Source organism: Bubalus kerabau, chromosome 5 (genome assembly GCF_029407905.1).
Source record: "Bubalus kerabau isolate K-KA32 ecotype Philippines breed swamp buffalo chromosome 5, PCC_UOA_SB_1v2, whole genome shotgun sequence".
In the NCBI taxonomy this organism is placed as follows: Eukaryota; Metazoa; Chordata; class Mammalia; order Artiodactyla; family Bovidae; genus Bubalus; species Bubalus kerabau.
This window is the reverse complement of record NC_073628.1, coordinates 9399750-9417199: the sequence shown is the minus strand read 5'-3', so window position 1 is coordinate 9417199 and position 17450 is coordinate 9399750. Positions and strand designations below refer to the sequence as shown.

General features: G+C 39.9%; 1 protein-coding gene across 1 annotated transcript in view; it reads left to right on the top strand.

Annotated features, from left to right (window-relative positions):
* The window catches only part of LOC129653607 (organic anion transporter 7-like), a 36147-nt gene extending 19086 nt beyond the window's left edge, over nt 1-17061 (top strand). The window contains exons 6-10 of the mRNA XM_055583350.1: nt 11021-11136; nt 11802-12016; nt 15223-15331; nt 15793-15996; nt 16904-17061. Coding sequence (XP_055439325.1) covers nt 11021-11136; nt 11802-12016; nt 15223-15331; nt 15793-15996; nt 16904-16964 — 705 coding nt within the window. The 3' untranslated portion in view covers nt 16965-17061. The remainder of the gene's footprint in view (nt 1-11020; nt 11137-11801; nt 12017-15222; nt 15332-15792; nt 15997-16903) is intronic.
* Nucleotides 17062-17450: the final 389 nt, after the last annotated feature.

The following is a 17450-nucleotide window of genomic DNA, read 5'->3' as shown; positions in this document are numbered from 1 at the left end:
GAAAGATTTGATCTTACAAGGGCCAGGCACATAACATAAACAAGTGATACAAGCAGGAAGTAAGACAAGAATAAAGTATTATTAAAGTGAAAGGCAGCTGACAATCACCTCAGTGCCAGGGGAAGAAAGGGAGTTTTGCACAAGAGGAACAACTGAAACTTGGTTTACAAAATGGATTCACTGCATGAATGACTGCTCAGTATTGTTTAATTTGATTTTTTTTATTTTGTAAAAATAATTTAGAAATTTGTGATCTTAATCTTGTTTTAACTTCATCTGATGAATTGCCTGACACACCCATTTCAATCATAACTTAAATTTGTTCCACTTATATCCACTCAAATATCATTTTATCTTTTAACAGAAGCATAATTGTTTTACAATGTTGTGTTAGTTTCTGCTGTACAATGAAGTGAACCAGCTATATGTATACATATATACCCTCCCTCTTGGACCTCTCTCCCACCTTCCATCCTTCCCACCCATCCAGATCATCACAGGCACCCTGTGCCATGCAGCTATCTATTTTATACATGGTAGTGTATATATGTCAATCCTAATCTCCCAATTCATCCATCCTCCCCTTCCTCTACTGAGTACATGTGTCTGTCTTCTACATCTGCGTCTGTATTCCTGCCCTGCAAATAAGTTTACCTGTACCATTTTTCTATATTTCACATATATGCATTATTGATTATTCCAGTCTTGAATGTCTGAGAGCCCAGTATATAATAAATTTCTTTTCCCCAAAACACATACAACTTAGATACAATTTTAAGTTCGCAAAAAGACAGAAAGCAAAATCTTTGTTTTTCACTCCAGTGAAAATTGGAATAATCAGATCAGATCAGTCGCTCAGTCGTGTCCGACTCTTTGCGACCCCATGAATCGCAGCACGCCAGGCCTCCCTGTCCATCACCAACTCCCGGAATTCACCCAGACTCACATCCATCGAGTCAGTGATGCCATCCAGCCATCTCATCCTCTGTCGTCCCCTTCTCCTCCTGCCCCCAATCCCTCCCAGCATCAGAGTCTTTTCCAATGAATCAACTCTTCGCATGAGGTGGCCAAAACACTGGAGCTTCAGCTTTAGCATCATTCCTTCCAAAGAAATCCCAGGGCTGATCTCCTTCAGAATGGACTGGTTGGATCTCCTTGCAGTCCAAGGGACTCTCAAGAGTCTTCTCCAACACCACAGTTCAAAAGCATCAATTCTTCGGTGCTCGGCCTTCTTCACAGTCCAACTCTCACATCCATACATGACCACAGGAAAAACCATAGCCTTGACTAGACGAACCTTTGTTCGCAAAGTAATGTCTCTGCTTTTGAATATGCTATCTAGGTTGGTTATAACTTTCCTTCCAAGGAGTAAGCGTCTTTTAATTTCATGGCTGCAGTCACCATCTGTAGTGATTTTGGAGCCCAGAAAAATGAAGTCTGACACTGTTTCCACTGTTTCCCCATCTATTTCCCATGAAGTGATAGGACCGGATGCCATGATCTTCGTTTTCTGAATGTTGAGCTTTAAGGCAACTTTTTCACTCTCCACTTTCACTATCATCAAGAGGCTTTTTAGTTTCTCTTCACTTTCTGCCATAAAGGTGGTGTCATCTGCATATCTGAGGTTATTGATATTTCTCCCAGCAATCTTGATTCCAGCTTATGTTTCTTCCAGTCCAGCGTTTCTCATGATGTACTCTGCATATAAGTTAAATAAACAGGGTGACAAATATACAGCCTAGATGAACTCTTTTTCCTATTTGGAACCAGTCTGTTGTTCCATGTCCAGTTCTAACTGTTGCTTCCTGACCTGCATACAAATTTCTCAAGAGGCAGATCAGGTGGTCTGGTATTTCCATCGCTTAAAGAATTTTCCACAGTTTATTGTGATCCACACAGTCAAAGGCTTTGGCATAGTCAATAAAGCAGAAATAGATGCTTTTCTGGAGCTCTTTTGCTTTTTCCATGATCCAGTGGATGTTGGCAATTTGATCTCTGGTTCCTCTACCTTTTCTAAAACCAGCTTGAACATCAGGAAGTTCACGGTTCACGTATTGCTGAAGCCTGGCTTGGAGAACTTTGAGCATTACTTTACTAGCGTGTGAGATGAGTGCAATTGTGCGGTAGTTTGAGCATTCTTTGGCATTGCCTTTCTTTGGGATTGGAATGAAAACTGACCTTTTCCAGTCCTGTGGCCACTGCTGAGTTTTCCAAATTTGCTGGCATATTGAGTGCAGCACTTTCACAGCATTATCTTTCAGGATTTGAAAGAGCTCAACTGGAATTCCATCACCTCCACTAGCTTTGTTTGTAGTGATGCTTTCTAAGGCCCACTTGACTTCACATTCCAGGATGTCTGGCTCTAGGTCAGTGATCACACCATTGTGATTATATGGGTCGTGAAGATCTTTTTTGTACAGTTCTTCTGTGTATTCTTGCCATCTCTTCTTAATATCTTCTGCTTCTGTTAGGTCCATACCATTTCTGTCCTTTATCAAGCTCATCTTTGCATGAAATGTTCCTTTGGTATCTCTGATTTTCTTGAAGAGATCCCTAGTCTTTCCCATTCTGTTGTTTTCCTCTATTTCTTTGCATTGATTGCTGAAGAAGGCTTTCTTATCTCTTCTTGCTATTCTTTGGAACTCTGCATTCAGATATTTATATCTTTCCTTTTCTCCTTTACTTTTCGCTTCTCTTCTTTTCACAGCTATTTATAAGGCCTCTCCAGACAGACATTTTGCTTTTTTGCATTTCTTTTCTATGGGAATGGTCTTGATCCCTGTCTCCTGTACAATGTCATGAACCTCATTCCACAGTTCATCAGGCACTCTATCTATCAGATCTAGGCCCTTACATCTATTTCTCACTTCCACTGTATAATCATAAGGGATTTGATGTAGGTCATACCTGAATGGTCTAGTGGTTTTCCCTACTTTCTTCAATTTAAGTCTGAATTTGGCAATAAGGAGTTCATGGTCTGAGCCACAGTCAGCTCCTGGTCTTGTTTTTGCTGACTGTATAGAGCTTCTCCATCTTTGGCTGCAAAGAATATAATCAATCTGATTTCGGTGTTGACCATCTGGTGATGTCTATGCATAGAGTCTTCTCTTGTGTTGTTGGAAGAGGTTGTTTGTTATTACCAGTGCATTTTCTTGGCAAAACTCTATTAGTCTTTGCCCTGCTTCATTCCGTATTCCAAGGCCAAATTTGCCTGTTACTCCAGGTGTTTCTTGACTTCCTACTTTTGCATTCCAGTCCCCTATAATGAAAAGGACATCTTTTTTGGGTGTTAGTTCTAAAAGGTCTTGTAGGTCTTCATAGAACCGTTCAACTTCTGCTTCTTCAGCATTACTGGTTGGGGCATAGACTTGGATTACTGTGATGTTGAATGGTTTGCCTTGGAAACGAACAGAGATCATTCTGTCGTTTTTGAGATTGCATCTAAGTACTGCATTTCGGACTCTTTTGTTGACCATGATGGCCACTCCATTTCTTCTGAGGGATTCCTGCCCGCAGTAGTAGATATAATGGTCATCTGAGTTAAATTCACCCATTCCAGTCCATTTCAGTTCGCTGATTCCTAGACTGTCGACATTCACTCTTGCCATCTCTTGTTTGACCACTTCCAATTTGCCTTGATTCATGGACCTGACATTCCAGGTTCCTATGCAATATTGCTCTTTACAGCATCGGACCTTGCTTCTATCACCAGTCACATCCACAGCTGGGTATTGTTTTTGCTTTGGCTCCATCCCTTCATTCTTTCTGGAGTTATTTCTCCACTGATCTCCAGTAGCATATTGGGCAACTACTGACCTGGGGAGTTTCTCTTTCAGTATCCTATCATTTTGCCTTTTCATACTGTTCATGGGGTTCTCAAGGCAAGAATACTGAAGTGGTTTGCCATTCCCTTCTCCAGTGGACCACATTCTGTCAAATTTCTCCACCATGACCCGCCCGTCTTGGGTTGCCCCACGGGCATGGCTTAGTTTCATTGAGTTAGACAAGGCTGTGGTCCTAGTGTGATTAGAATGACTAGTTTTCTGTGAGTATGGTTTCAGTGTGTCTGCCCTCTGATGCCCTCTTGCAACACCTACCATCTTACTTGGGTTTCTCTTACCTTGGGCGTGGGGCATCTCTTCACGGCTGTTCCAGCAAAGCACAGCCATTGCTCCTTATCTTGGATGAGGTGTATCTCCTCACCAATTGGAATAATAGACATGACTTTAAATATCTAGCAGCAGAGTATCATCAGCAGGATGAAGGGCTAGGATGGGCCAACACTTGTCTCTCCCTTAAAAACAATAATTAAACAGCTTGTTGTTGTTGTTTAGCCACTAAGTTGTGTACAACTGTTTTGCAACCCCATGGGCTATAACCCACCAGGCCTCTCTGTCTGTCTGTAGGATTTCCCAGGCAAGAACACTGGAGTGGGTTGCCATTTCCTTCCCCAGGGGATCTTCCTGATCCACATCCCCTGCACTGACAGGCAGATTCTTTACACTGAGACACCAGGGAAGCCCAAAATAAACAACTACCAACTGACAATAACAGCTCTGGAAAAAGGCTGGACTACAAGGACAAAAGAGCAGAAACACAAAAGTCAAAAGGATATCTGCATAGAAGAAGTGCAGGAAACATTTTACCTGCATCACCCTGTGCTCCAATCCAGAGTAGCTTGGTGACAGGAGGAGTCCCCATGCAGGGATCTTACCCTATGAGGAAATGGAGAGCAGAATACTTCTGCAAGCCTCAACCCTCATGGACTTTTACAGACTTTGCTTCTAAGGACTCAGATAAGCTTCACCTATGCTGATCAGATGTCAGAGATACCTTGAGTCCTAGATACTGTGCTTCTTCTCCAAGGCTGACACTGTCACTGTGGTGAGAACTTTCCCCAGGAACCCCAGTCACTGTTGTGATCAAAATTCCACAGAATTAAATATCCTTTCATGACAGAAATTCTCAAAAAATCAGGTATAGAGGCAATGTACCTAAATATAATAAAGGCCATATATGACAAGCCCATAGCTAACATCATACTCAATGGTGAAAAGTTAAAAGCCTTTCTTTAAGATCAAGAACAAGATGCCCACACTCATCATTTCTATTCAACATAGTTTGAAATCCTCACCATAACAATTAGGCAAAAAATAAATAAATAAAGCCATCCAGGTCAGAAAGGAAGAAGTAAAATCAATTCTGCTTGCAGATTATGCACATTGTTGATATGAAACAAACAGACTGCTAGGTATCTCTCCAGTGAAGATGGGTTTATTCAGGATCAATAGAGAATTGCATTTCAGGGCTTGCAACCATGGTGAGCCATGTGCAAGTTCCTGCATGGCAAGGGAAAGAAAACACCTTTATAGGGAGTAAAAAGCAGTTAGGAGATCTTTTATAGTTAACAGAGAGTCCATGGCTTCATTGGTTTGTCCTTGCCAGGAAAGAAAAGGAGTCTTTCTTCTTCCTATTGGGCTCTACTACTATCACAAGACATGGAAGCTCCCCCTTCTAATCTCTTGATTCTATTTAATTGAAGTTTCTGTCTATTAAGTTTATACTATAGAAAATCCTAACGACTCCATATAAAAAGCCTGTTAGAACTGATAAGCAAATTCAGTAAAGTTGAAGGATTAAAAAATCAATGTTAAAAATTAATTATATTTCTATGCACTAATAACCAACTATATGAAACAGAAATTAGGAAAGCAACCCCATTTACAATAGTAAAAAAAAAAACAATAAAATATTTTGGAATAATTTAAGCAAGGAGGTTCAATTTTTCTGTATACAGAAAACTATAAATATTAATGAAAGAAACTGAAGACACAAATAAATGGAAAGATATTCCATGTATTGGCCTGGAGTAATTAACATTGTGAAAGATCCATACTACCCCCAAGTAATATACAATCTCTCCCCAAGCAATCTCTATCAAAATTCAAATGCATTTTTCTTTGAAGTAGAAAAAAACTATCCTAAAACTTGTACGGTACCACAAAAGACCCTGAATAGCCAAAGCAATCCTGAAAAAGAAGAACAAAGCTGGAGGTATCACACATCCTGATTTCAAACTATATCACAAAATTATAATAATCAAAACAGTATGGTGCTGGCATAAAAACAGGCACAAAGAATGGTGGATCAGATAGAAAGCCCAGATACAAACCCATACATAAATGTTCAACAAGATTTTAATAAGGAACACACAATGAGGAAAGAATAATCTCTCCAATAAATAGCATTGGGGCAATTGGATATTCATATGCAAAAGGATGAAACTGAGTCCCAGTCTCACACAACTCAGAAAAATTAACTTCAAATACATTAAAGACTTAAAGGTAAATCCTAAAAGCATATTAGAGATACCAAGGGAACATTTTATGCAAAGATAGGCTCAATAAAGGACAGAAATGGGAGGGACCTAACAGAAGCAGAAGATATTAAGAAGAGATGGCAAGAATACACAGAAGAACTATACAAAAAAAGATTTTCACGACCCAGATAATCATGATGGTGTGATCACTCACCTAGAGCCAGACATCCTGGAATGTGAAGTCAAGTGGGCCTTAGAAAGCATCACTACGAACAAAGCTAGGGAGGTGATGGAATTCCAGTTGAGCTCTTTCAAATCCTGAAAGATGATGCTGTGAAAGTGTTGCACTCAATATACCAGCAAATTGGAAAACTCATCAGTGGCCACAGAACTGGAAAAGGTCAGTTTTCATTCCAATCCAAAGAACGGCAATGCCAAAGAATGCTCAAACTACCACACAATTGTACTCATCTCACATGCTAGTAAAGTAATGCTCAAAATTCTCCAAGTCAGGCTTCAGCAATATGTGAACCATGAACTTCCAGATGTTCAAGTTCGATTTAGAAAAGGCAGAGGAACCAGAGATCAAATTGCCAGCATCCACTGGATTATGGAAAAAGCAAGAGAGTTCCAGAAGAACATTTATTTCTGCTTTATTGACTATGCCAAAGCCTTTGACTGTGTAGATCACAATAAACTGTGGAAAATTATGAAAGAGATGGGAATACCAGACCACCTGACCTACCTCTTGAGAAACCTGTATGCAGGTCAGGAAGCAACAGTTAGAACTGGACATGGAACAACAGACCGGTTCCAAATAGGAAAAGGAGTATGTCAAGGCTGTATATTGTCACCCTGCTTTTTTAACTTATATGCAGAGTACATCATGAGAAATGCTGGGCTGGAAGAAGCACAAGCTGGCATCAAGATTGCCGAGAGAAATATCAATAACCTCAGATATGCAGATGACACCACCTTTATGGCAGAAAATGAAGAACTAAAGGGTCTCTTGGTGAAAGTGAAAGAGGAGAGTGAAAAAAAAAAAAGTGGGCTTAAAGTTCAACATTCAGAAAACTAAGATCATGGCATCTGGTCCCATCACTTCATGGCAAATAGATGAGGAAACAGTGGAAACAGTGGCTGCCTTTCTTTTTCTGGGCTCCAAAATCACTGCAGATGGTGATTGCAGCCATGAAATTAAAAGAAACTTACTCCTTAGAAGGAAAGTTACGACCAACCTAGACAGCATATTAAAAAGCAGAGAGATTACTTTGCCAACAAAGGTCCATCTAGTCAAGGCTATGGTTTTTCCACTGGTCATGTATGGATGTGAGAGTTGGACAATAAAGAAAGCTGAATGCTGAGGAATTGATGCTTTTGAACTGTGGTGTTGGAGAAGTGTCTTGAGAGTCCCTTGAACTGCAAGGAGATCCAACCAGTCCATCCTAAAGGAGATCAGTCCTGGGTGTTCAATGGAAGGACTGATGTTGAAGCTGAAACTCCAATACTTTGGCCACCTGATGTAAAGAGCTGACTCATTTGAAAAGACCCTGATGCTGGGAAAGATTGAGGGCAGGAGGAGAAGGGGACGACAGAGGATGAGATGGCTGGATGACATCACCGACTCGATGGACATGGGTTTGGGTGGACTCCGAGAGTTGGTGATGGACAGGGAGGCCTGGCGTGCTGCGATTTATGGGGTCATGAGGAGTCAGACATAACTGAGCGACTGAACTGAGCTGAACTGAAAAGCATAAAACTCCTGAGGTGGGGAGGTGCGGGGGTGGGTAGAAACACGAAAAAAGCTTCTTGACATGAGTCTTGGCAATGTTTACTGAATAAGACACCAAAAGCATAAGCAACAAAAGCAAAAATAAAAAGGTAAGACGGCATCAACTAAAGAGCCTCTGCACAACTGAGAAAACAATGGTTTGAAAAGGCAATGTACAACTTGGGAGAAACTAATGTATGGCAAAACCACTACAATATTGTAAAGTAATTAGCCTCCAATTACAATAAATAAATTTATATTAAAAAATAAGTGTCAAACCATATATCTGATTAGGGGTTAATATTCAAAAAATATAAAGAAACTATTAACTTTTATCAAAAAAGCAAATAATTCAATTTTAAATGAGCAAAGGATCTGAATAGACATTTTTCTAAAGAAGAAACAAATGGCCAATAGGTATGTAAAAAGGTGCTCAGCATAATTTAGGGATATGCAAACTAAAACCACAATGAAGTATTATCTCACACCTATTGTCAAAAAGATAAGAGATAATAAATGTTCACAAGGATGTTGAAAAAGGAGATCCTTACACACTTGTTGATGGGAATGTAAATTGGTACAGCCATTGTGGAAAATGCTATGGTAATTTCTCAAAAAATTAAAAAATTGAACTACCATATGACCCAGCAATTCTACTTCTGGGTGTATATCCAAAGGAAATGAAATCAGTATCTTGAAGGGAAATCTTCACATCCATATTAATTTAGCAGTTTTCACAATAGACAAAATTTAGAAATAGTCTAGATGTCCTTCAAAAGTTAAATGAGTAAAGAAAGTGTGAGATACACAGACATATGCAATGGAATATTATTCTGACTTTTAAAAATATAAGGAAATCTTTCCATTTGCAGCAACATGAATTAACCTGGAGGGCATTATGCTAAGGGAAATAAGCAAGACAAATATTTTATGATATTACTTACATGTGCAATCTTAAAAAAAGAAAAAATCAGTTTCTTAGAAACACAGAACAGAATAGTGGCTGCAAGGGGCTGGAGAAAAGGAGAAATGGGGAGACATAGGTCAAAATGTAAAAACCTTCAGATATAAGTCTGGGGCTCTAATGTACAGCATGGTGACTACACCTAATGATAATGGTATCCAATGAATGCTTCCCTGGTGGCTCAGATGGTAAAAAATCTACCTGCAATGCAGGAGACCTGGGTTTGATCCCTGGGTTGGGAAGATCCCCAGGAGAAAGGAATGGCTACCCACTCCAGTATTCTTGGCTGGAGAATGCCATAGACAGAGGAGTACAGCCCATGGGATTGCAAAGAGTCAGACACAACTAGTGACTAATACACTTACATCCTATGAATGAATAAAGATGTGGGATATACACAATGGAATATTGGCATAAGTAATGAAATATTGCCATTTGTAGCAACATGTATGGACCCTGAAAATAGCATACTAAATGAAGTAACTGAGAGAAAGACAAACTACTTATCACTTATACATAAATTCTGTTTTTTTAAACATTTTTTAATTTAAATTTATTTATTTTAATTAGAGGCTAATTACTTTACAATATTGTATATATAATACAAATGAATCTATTTAGAAAACAGATTCACAGACATAGAAAACAAACTTATGGTTACCAAAGGGGAAAGGTGAGGTGGGGGGGTGTAAATTATGAGCATAGAATTAATAAATACACACTATTATATATGGGCTCCCCTGATGACTCAGGCAGTGAAAAATCTGCCTGCAATGCAGGAGAGCTGGGTTAGATCTCTGGGTTGGGAAGATCTCCTGGAGAAGGGAATGGCAACCCACTCCAGTATTCTTGCCTAGAGAATCCCATGAGCAGAGGAGCCTGGTGGACTACAGTCCATGGGGTTTCAAAGAGTCAGACACAAACTGAGCAACTAACACTAACACTAATATATATGAAATAGGTAATCAGCAAGGGTTTACTGTATACTTTATAACACAGGGAATAATATTAAGTATTTTATAACACCCATTATAAAAATAACCTCAAAATTTTTATACATATGATTATATGCATAATATATATATGGATCACTTTGCTGTAAGCCCAAAACTAACATGATATTATAAATCAACTGTATTTCAATTAAAAATTAATAAATAAAAAGTTTACTTAATAAGTTAATAAAGGTCACAGCTGTACAAGATGTAAGCTGATACGCACATTTGTGACTACAAATCTTTGTGATAAAGGCATTATTTTTTATTCTCCTAATATCCTAATCCTGATTCTCTGATTTATTCATCTGCTTATTCTTCTTTTAAATGACAAGGACACTGAGGCTAAAAGATATTCAATTAACTTCTCAAGGTACATACCTGTCAAATGGCAGAGCCATTGTATAACACCAGGTAATAAAGTCTGGGCGTAAAATCTACTACTCCAAGATCTCCTCTGATTCTGTCCTTAGATTTAATGCCAGGCATTTCATTCATGAAGACGCAACATGCTAGGATTTCCCTTAAAGAGGCTGACTCATGGACCAAAGTTAAGGCTGTCAGGAGAATTAGTCTCCTTCCTGAAAAAAATGTTTTTTCTACCAAGAGCAGCCAACTGAGAACCAAGCTCAGGTTGCCAGACTTTCAGGATCCTCTCATAAAAATGAAGCTTTGGACCTAAATTCAAGTAACTTTTCTTCAATTAGTGCCTTCCTGACCTAAATCTACAATCTTGACACCCCTTTTGATTCCCAGCAGGCAAATTGAGTGTCATGCCAAAATGCCATTGTTACTACACAATTTCCCTTTAACTCCATGATTCTCCATTCATAACACTGTACACCTGTCATTACATATTCAGTGTCTGTATTTTCCAGTAGAAACAAAGGGAAGTCATCTACCTGGTCCTCTGTTGGGAACCCCACAAAGCCTACAATTGTGTGACCACTGAACAGTTTGTTTTGTTGAAGGTCCTGAGATCCGCCATGCAGGAGGAGCTGGAGGCAGCAGAGACCAAACCTTCTGTGCTTGACTTGTTCCGCACACCCAACCTGCGTAAAAGGATCTGTCTCCTGTCCTTTGTGAGGTGGGCTTCACACAGTACATGAGGGATGTTAAAATAGTGGAGATGTGATTGTATTTGTTATTTCAACATCTATAACACGCTAGAGGGACAGATTTGAGACAAAGTATGAGGAAGAATATGGTGCTATGTTTGGCTAAAAGTGAAAAGTTATGAAAAGGCAAGCACAGAAGTAATTATACAATGAGGAGTTCTGTTTGTCACACCACCCTACCAGGCTCATCACTGCAGATGCTGAGAATGTCCATCATGGCACATGATTGGCTATGAGTATCTTGGCTATAAGTTTCTTCACTTGTTCTAATTTTAATTAAAGTAAAACTACAAATAGTAAAATGAACAAATATATGCTATTCAATGAACAATTCCATATATAGATAGCCATCACCCAGATCAAGGTATAGAAAAAAAGCTAAAATTCTAGAAGGCTCCATCATATCTCCTCTACAGCAAAACTCTCTCCCCGAAAGTGTAATAATAATTGTGACCTCCATCATCATACAATCATTTTAGATAATTTTAAAGTGATAATCTTTCAAGGAAATATTTCACAAAATAGACCATTCCTTAATAGTTTATCGCCAACACTGCCTGTCTGGGCCAATATTATTGTGATTTGTAGGGCCTATAGTCTAAACTTATGTGTCTTTCACCTTTGTTCACCACAGATTTGCAAACGTGCTGACCCATTTTGGCCTGACTCTCCACCTCCAGCACTTGGGGAGTAATATTTTCATGTTCCAGATTCTCTTTGGGATAGTCACCATCCCAGCTAATTACGCCGCTCTTTTGGCACTGAATCACCTGGGCCGTCGAATAACCCAGATGCTTTTCATATTTCTGCTGGCAGTCTCCACTCTAACCATCACATGTGTGTCTGAAGGTAAGAAAAGGCCAAATATTCAAGAAAGAAAATGTCTTCCCCGCCCTCATTTCTCATGAATTGTACTGGTCACACCTATTTCAAGCAAGAAGAAAATGGAGATTGGGTTCTAACGATTCCCCGAAACCAATCTGGAGTTTTAGTACATGTGCATGCTAAGTCACTTCAGTCTTGTCTGACTCTTTGTGACCCTATGGACTGTACCCCAGCAGGATCCTCTGTCCATGGGATTCTCTAGGCAAGAATACTGGAGTGGATTGCAATGCCCTCCTCTAGGGGATCTTTCTGATTCAGGGTTTGAACCTGCGTTTCTTGCCTCTCCTGCATTGACAGGCGGGTTCTTTACCACTAGCGCCACCTAGGAAGCCCCAGGTGTTTTTAGTACATATTCTACTATTAAGTTGCTGGGAAAAGGGCCAAAGACCCGTCAAGGTTGGCTCTGATATCATGTCCAAGAAGTATCTGGAAACTGATACCATGTATTACTGGCAGTTTCTCTAAGATAGCATTTGATCACTTGGCTTTGCCCAGTCATGCTTCATTTGGGCGTTTGCTTGCTTGCTTGTTTTTGGCCATTTGGTGCAGCATGCAGGGGTCTTAGCTCCCTGACCAGGGAACGAACCCAGGCCCCCTGCAGTGGAAGTGCGGAATCTTAACCCCTGGATGGCTAGGGAAGCCCTGCCTTTTTATAGTAAGTATGAAGGGTCTAGGAGCTTCCCTGGTGGCTCAGCAGTAAAGAATCTGCTTGCAATGCAGGAGACGTGGGTTCAATCCCTAGGTTGGGAAGATCTCCAGGAGAAGGAAATGGCAACCTACTCCAGTATTCTTGCCTGGAGACCCCCATGGAGCCTGGTGAGCTACTGTCCATGAGATCTCAAAGAGTTGGACACGACTTAACGACTAAACAACAACAACCTGGAGGGTCTAGACCTTGTGACTGCATCTCGTGCAAGGACACGAAACTGTCACTTTCTCTCTTCAGGCTCTCTCTCTCTTTTTTAAATTAACTTATTTTTCTTAATTGGAGGATAATTACTTTACAATATTTTGATGGTTTTTGCCATACATCAATATGAATCAGCCTCAGGTATACATGTGTCCCTCTTCCTGAACCCCCCTCCCACCTCCTTCTCTACCCCATCCCTCTGGGTTGTCCCAGAGTACCGGCTTTGAGTGCCCTGCTTCATGCAGTGAAGCATGACATTTTATTCCATGATTCTGTCTCCAGAATGTATATACATTCTCCAACTCTGGTTTAGGGGTGTGGTCTTGACCTCAAGAAAACAAAAATTTCTTATCTTCAGGCAGAGAAGAAATATCCATTAGGAACAAGTCACTGTAGTTAAGTGCCTCTCTTAGATTCAATTTCACTGAATTAAGCAATCATGTGTAATAAATAGGGGAACCCAGATGGTCACCATGCTTCACGTGACTCCCAGTGTGCAGTTATATATTTTACATGATACTTGACTAGCAGGTTCCACTCCTCATCTTTTTATTATTATTATTATTGGAACATAACTGTTTTACAATATTGTGTTAGTTTCTGCTGTACGAAAAAAGTGAATCAGCTATGTGTATACAGAGATCCCCTCCTTTTTGGAGCTCCCTCCTACCCACCCCCATCCCACCCATCTACCTCATCACAGGGCACTGAGCTGAGTTTCCTGTGCTATACAGCAACTTCTGACTAGCTAGCTATTTTACACGTGGTAGTGTATATATATGTTAATCCTAGATTCCATCAGTTCAGTTTAGTCACTCAGTCGTGTCTGACTCTTTGCGACCCCATGAATTGCAGCACACCAGGCATTCCTGTCCATCACCAACTCCCGGAGTTCACTCAGACTCACGTCCATCGAGTCAGTGATGCATCCAGCCATCTCATCCTCTGTTGTCCCCTTTTCCTCCTGCCCCCAATTCCTCCCAGCATCAGAGTCTTTTCCAATGTGTCAACTCTTCGCATGAGGTGGCCAAAGTACCGGAGTTTCAGCTTTAGCATCATTCCTTCCAAAGAACACCCAGGGCTGATCTCCTTTAGAATGGACTGGTTGGATCTCCTTGCCGTCCAAGGGACTCTCAAGAGTCTTCTCCTAGATTCCATACATATGCATTAATATACAGTACTTGTTTTTCTCTTTCTGACTAACTTCACTCTGTATGACAGACTCCAGGATCAGCTACATCACTACAAAGGGTCCAACTTCATTCCTTTTTATGGCTGAATAATATTCCCTTGTATATATGTACCACCTCTTCTTTATCAATTCATTTGTCTGCTGATGGACATTTAGGTTGCTTTTACGTTCTAGCTATTGTTAACAGTGCTGCAATCAAATTGGAGTAGATGTGCTTTTATTTTTTTTTATTATTATTTTTTTAACTTTACAATATTATATTGGTTTTGCCATACATCAACATGCATCCGCCATGGTTATACACGTGGTTTTCTCAGGATATATGCCCAGTAGTGGGATTTCTGGGTCATATGGTAGCTCTGTTTTTAGTCTTGCTCCTCTCTTCATCTTGAACAGCATCAGCAGAGCAAGTTTGCTGCCTTACAATCAACATCACTCCAATGTTGCAATATTCTTGTGAGATTTTCTGTAACTGGGTGGAAACTGACTGAACCTTGCCTTCAGTGTTTCCTGAGGGCTAGCATTCTTTCCTTTGTGAAGGTCCTTACTCCTGATTTTCTAACATTATTCTAAATCTAGTTGCTCTTCAAATTGTTCATTAACATAGCAGCCCTGCCCTTTTATTATATTCTTCTGCAATATAAGTCCCTTGTAAATATTGCATATGCACTAATGTTTCAAACTCATGAGGATTTAAGTGATGATCATGCCCCTCAGAAACTGCCAACAAGAGTTCTACATTCTACCTCAAGGCCAGAGCAGACACAGAACAGAATTAGTGCCAGAGAACACCTGCTGGTCTCACCTTCTTTTTCCTCTTCTGCAAATCTCAGACATTCAAGGAGAATTGATGAAATAACCCAGACCCTTTTATTCATCATGAGTCCTAAAAAGTAGATAAGTCACATTTCTCAGCCTATTAGACACTGCACATTTTCAACCCCTGTGCAGCTTCTCTGCAATGTATACTTGCAAACACCTCCATTCAGATCTTCTCCATTTGTAATTACAGGAATGCAATTGCTTCAGCTCAGATTTCATGAGCCTCACTGGTCTTTCTCTCTCCAGAAATGCAGGCCGTGCGTATGGCTTTGGCAGCATTAGCAACAGGAGTTTCTTTTGCCACATTTGCCAGTAATTTTTGCCATGGAAGTGAATTGATCCCTACTGTGCTCAGGTATACTGAAATCTCGTGGATACTCTTTCAGGATCAAAACAGACCTTTCTGAGTTAACTGACATTTATTGAAGGAAGAAAAGAAGATTGGTTAGTTATCAAAGCAATCAATTATAATTACAAAACACCAGCAATTTATAAGCAAATTTATTTAAAGCAGACTTTGTTGGGCACTGGGTGATGCCCTTAAATGCATCATCTTATAGAGTCTTCTGAACCACACAAAGGATAGATGGCATGAGTAATGGTATCTTTTTAATGATCAAACTGTTTTTTAATGCACTTAATGTACTTGAATTTGAAAAAATCGCTTATGACTAACAGAAAATTTCAAAAGCAAGCATATGTCGTCAGCATATGTCTACTGCTATGCTATCTCCCATAATCAAAGCAAAATAATAAATCACAAATTATATTGTAGACTTGTACTTGACTTTCTTGTATTATTGTTTATACCCCAAGGGTAACATCTGTGGGAATCATGGGAATTGCTGCTAATACTGGGGCAGCCTTGGCTCCCCTCTTGATGATTCTAACGGTGTATTCCCCTCACCTGCCCTGGATCATCTATGGAGTCTTACCCATCCTCGCTGGTCTTGTTGTCCCACTCCTTCCTGAAACCAGGAATAAGCCTCTGCCTGATTCCATCCAGGATGTGGAAAATGAGTGAGTACACCCTCTAAGTGTCCCTTGGGGGAGCTGTGCACTCAGGGTCTGTGATGAGGAGGGCAAAACATGAGTTGAGACACTGTCCCCCAAACAAACTAAGATCTAAGCTATTTCCAGGTGATCCATGCCTTTGGTTTAGCTAGAGTCTCATCCCTCCCCACAGTGACCTCAGACTCCCCCAAGCTTCCCTGGATCACCCAGACCAACATCAGTATGCACCAGTAGGTTTAGTGGTGAAGAAGCCAAAATTAGATGCCCTGGTGTGACATACACACCCCTGAAGGTGTTTCACAAACATGCACTGATCCAAACACCGGATTCTCATCCCTCAGACCCTGGCAGACCTCAGCCCAGAGAGGGCAGTAAGCTCTCTGAGATTGTTGGTGTCTGTAGGTCTGTGACCTGCCCAGGTCACTGAAGACCTGAGGGAGACCAAGAAGACCAGAGCCCCTCCCCTCCCACAGATGGCAATGTATCTCGGGGGAAAGAGTCCTACTGTGTTGCCTGTGAGATTTGGACCATCTGACTTTCCCTGGAAATGAAATGTTACAAAAAGAGAGAAGAAGAGTAGTAAATATTGGGATTTTAAAGTGATGACTGGGAAAGGATTCTATGACTTTCTGTGTTCCATTTGCCTTTTCCAAAAACTTTTGACCAATGCAATGGTGTCCAAAAGTAAAAGTAGAAACTATTGAGGCTGCCTTCCCAAAGTTTGCTCTGGGAGTTTGGTCTTTTTCTTCACAAGATTCATTCCAACTCTCAGGGCTGAGGTCACAGTTTTCAGCCAAGCTGGTAGACAAAAGATTAGCTTATTCTAAAAAAATAAACATGTAGGGCATATAGGCTTCTTCCATGTCTTTTTATTTTTTGTGTTTGCTTACTGATTTATTTGTATTTGTCCTAGGGAAAAAAGCTCAAGAAAAACAAAGCAGGAAGATACTTTCATGAAAGTGACACAGTGTTAAGGGATTCCAGGAATGAACTGTTAATCAAAGAGGAAGAAAAAATTGGTGTCTTTCCTAAATATTAACAAAATGTGAAGAATAAATAAAACAAACTGTATGATAAAAACATAGATCCATTTACTATTGTTGTACTAATTGCTAAATATTCAATACCTACAACCAATCATTGTAAGAGGTATGAAAGAAAATAGAACTATAAAAATATTTATATTAAAATGTTTATGCAATGGTAGAAACCTAGTATGCTTCTAGATAGTAAAATTATTAGTCTTAAAAGCACTAGTGTATTTTGCAGTTACTTGGTAGAATAACTGGTAGAAGAATTACAATTTTTAAAAAACCTATATTTTTTGATATATTAAAACTTGTTCCAAATATATTTAGAAATTAATAGTAGACAAGATGATTCAGAAAAAGAGGATTATAGAGTGGATTGAGCTGCTTGTTAAGTGGAGAAGCATGTGCAAGTCTTTAATTTTGTAAACT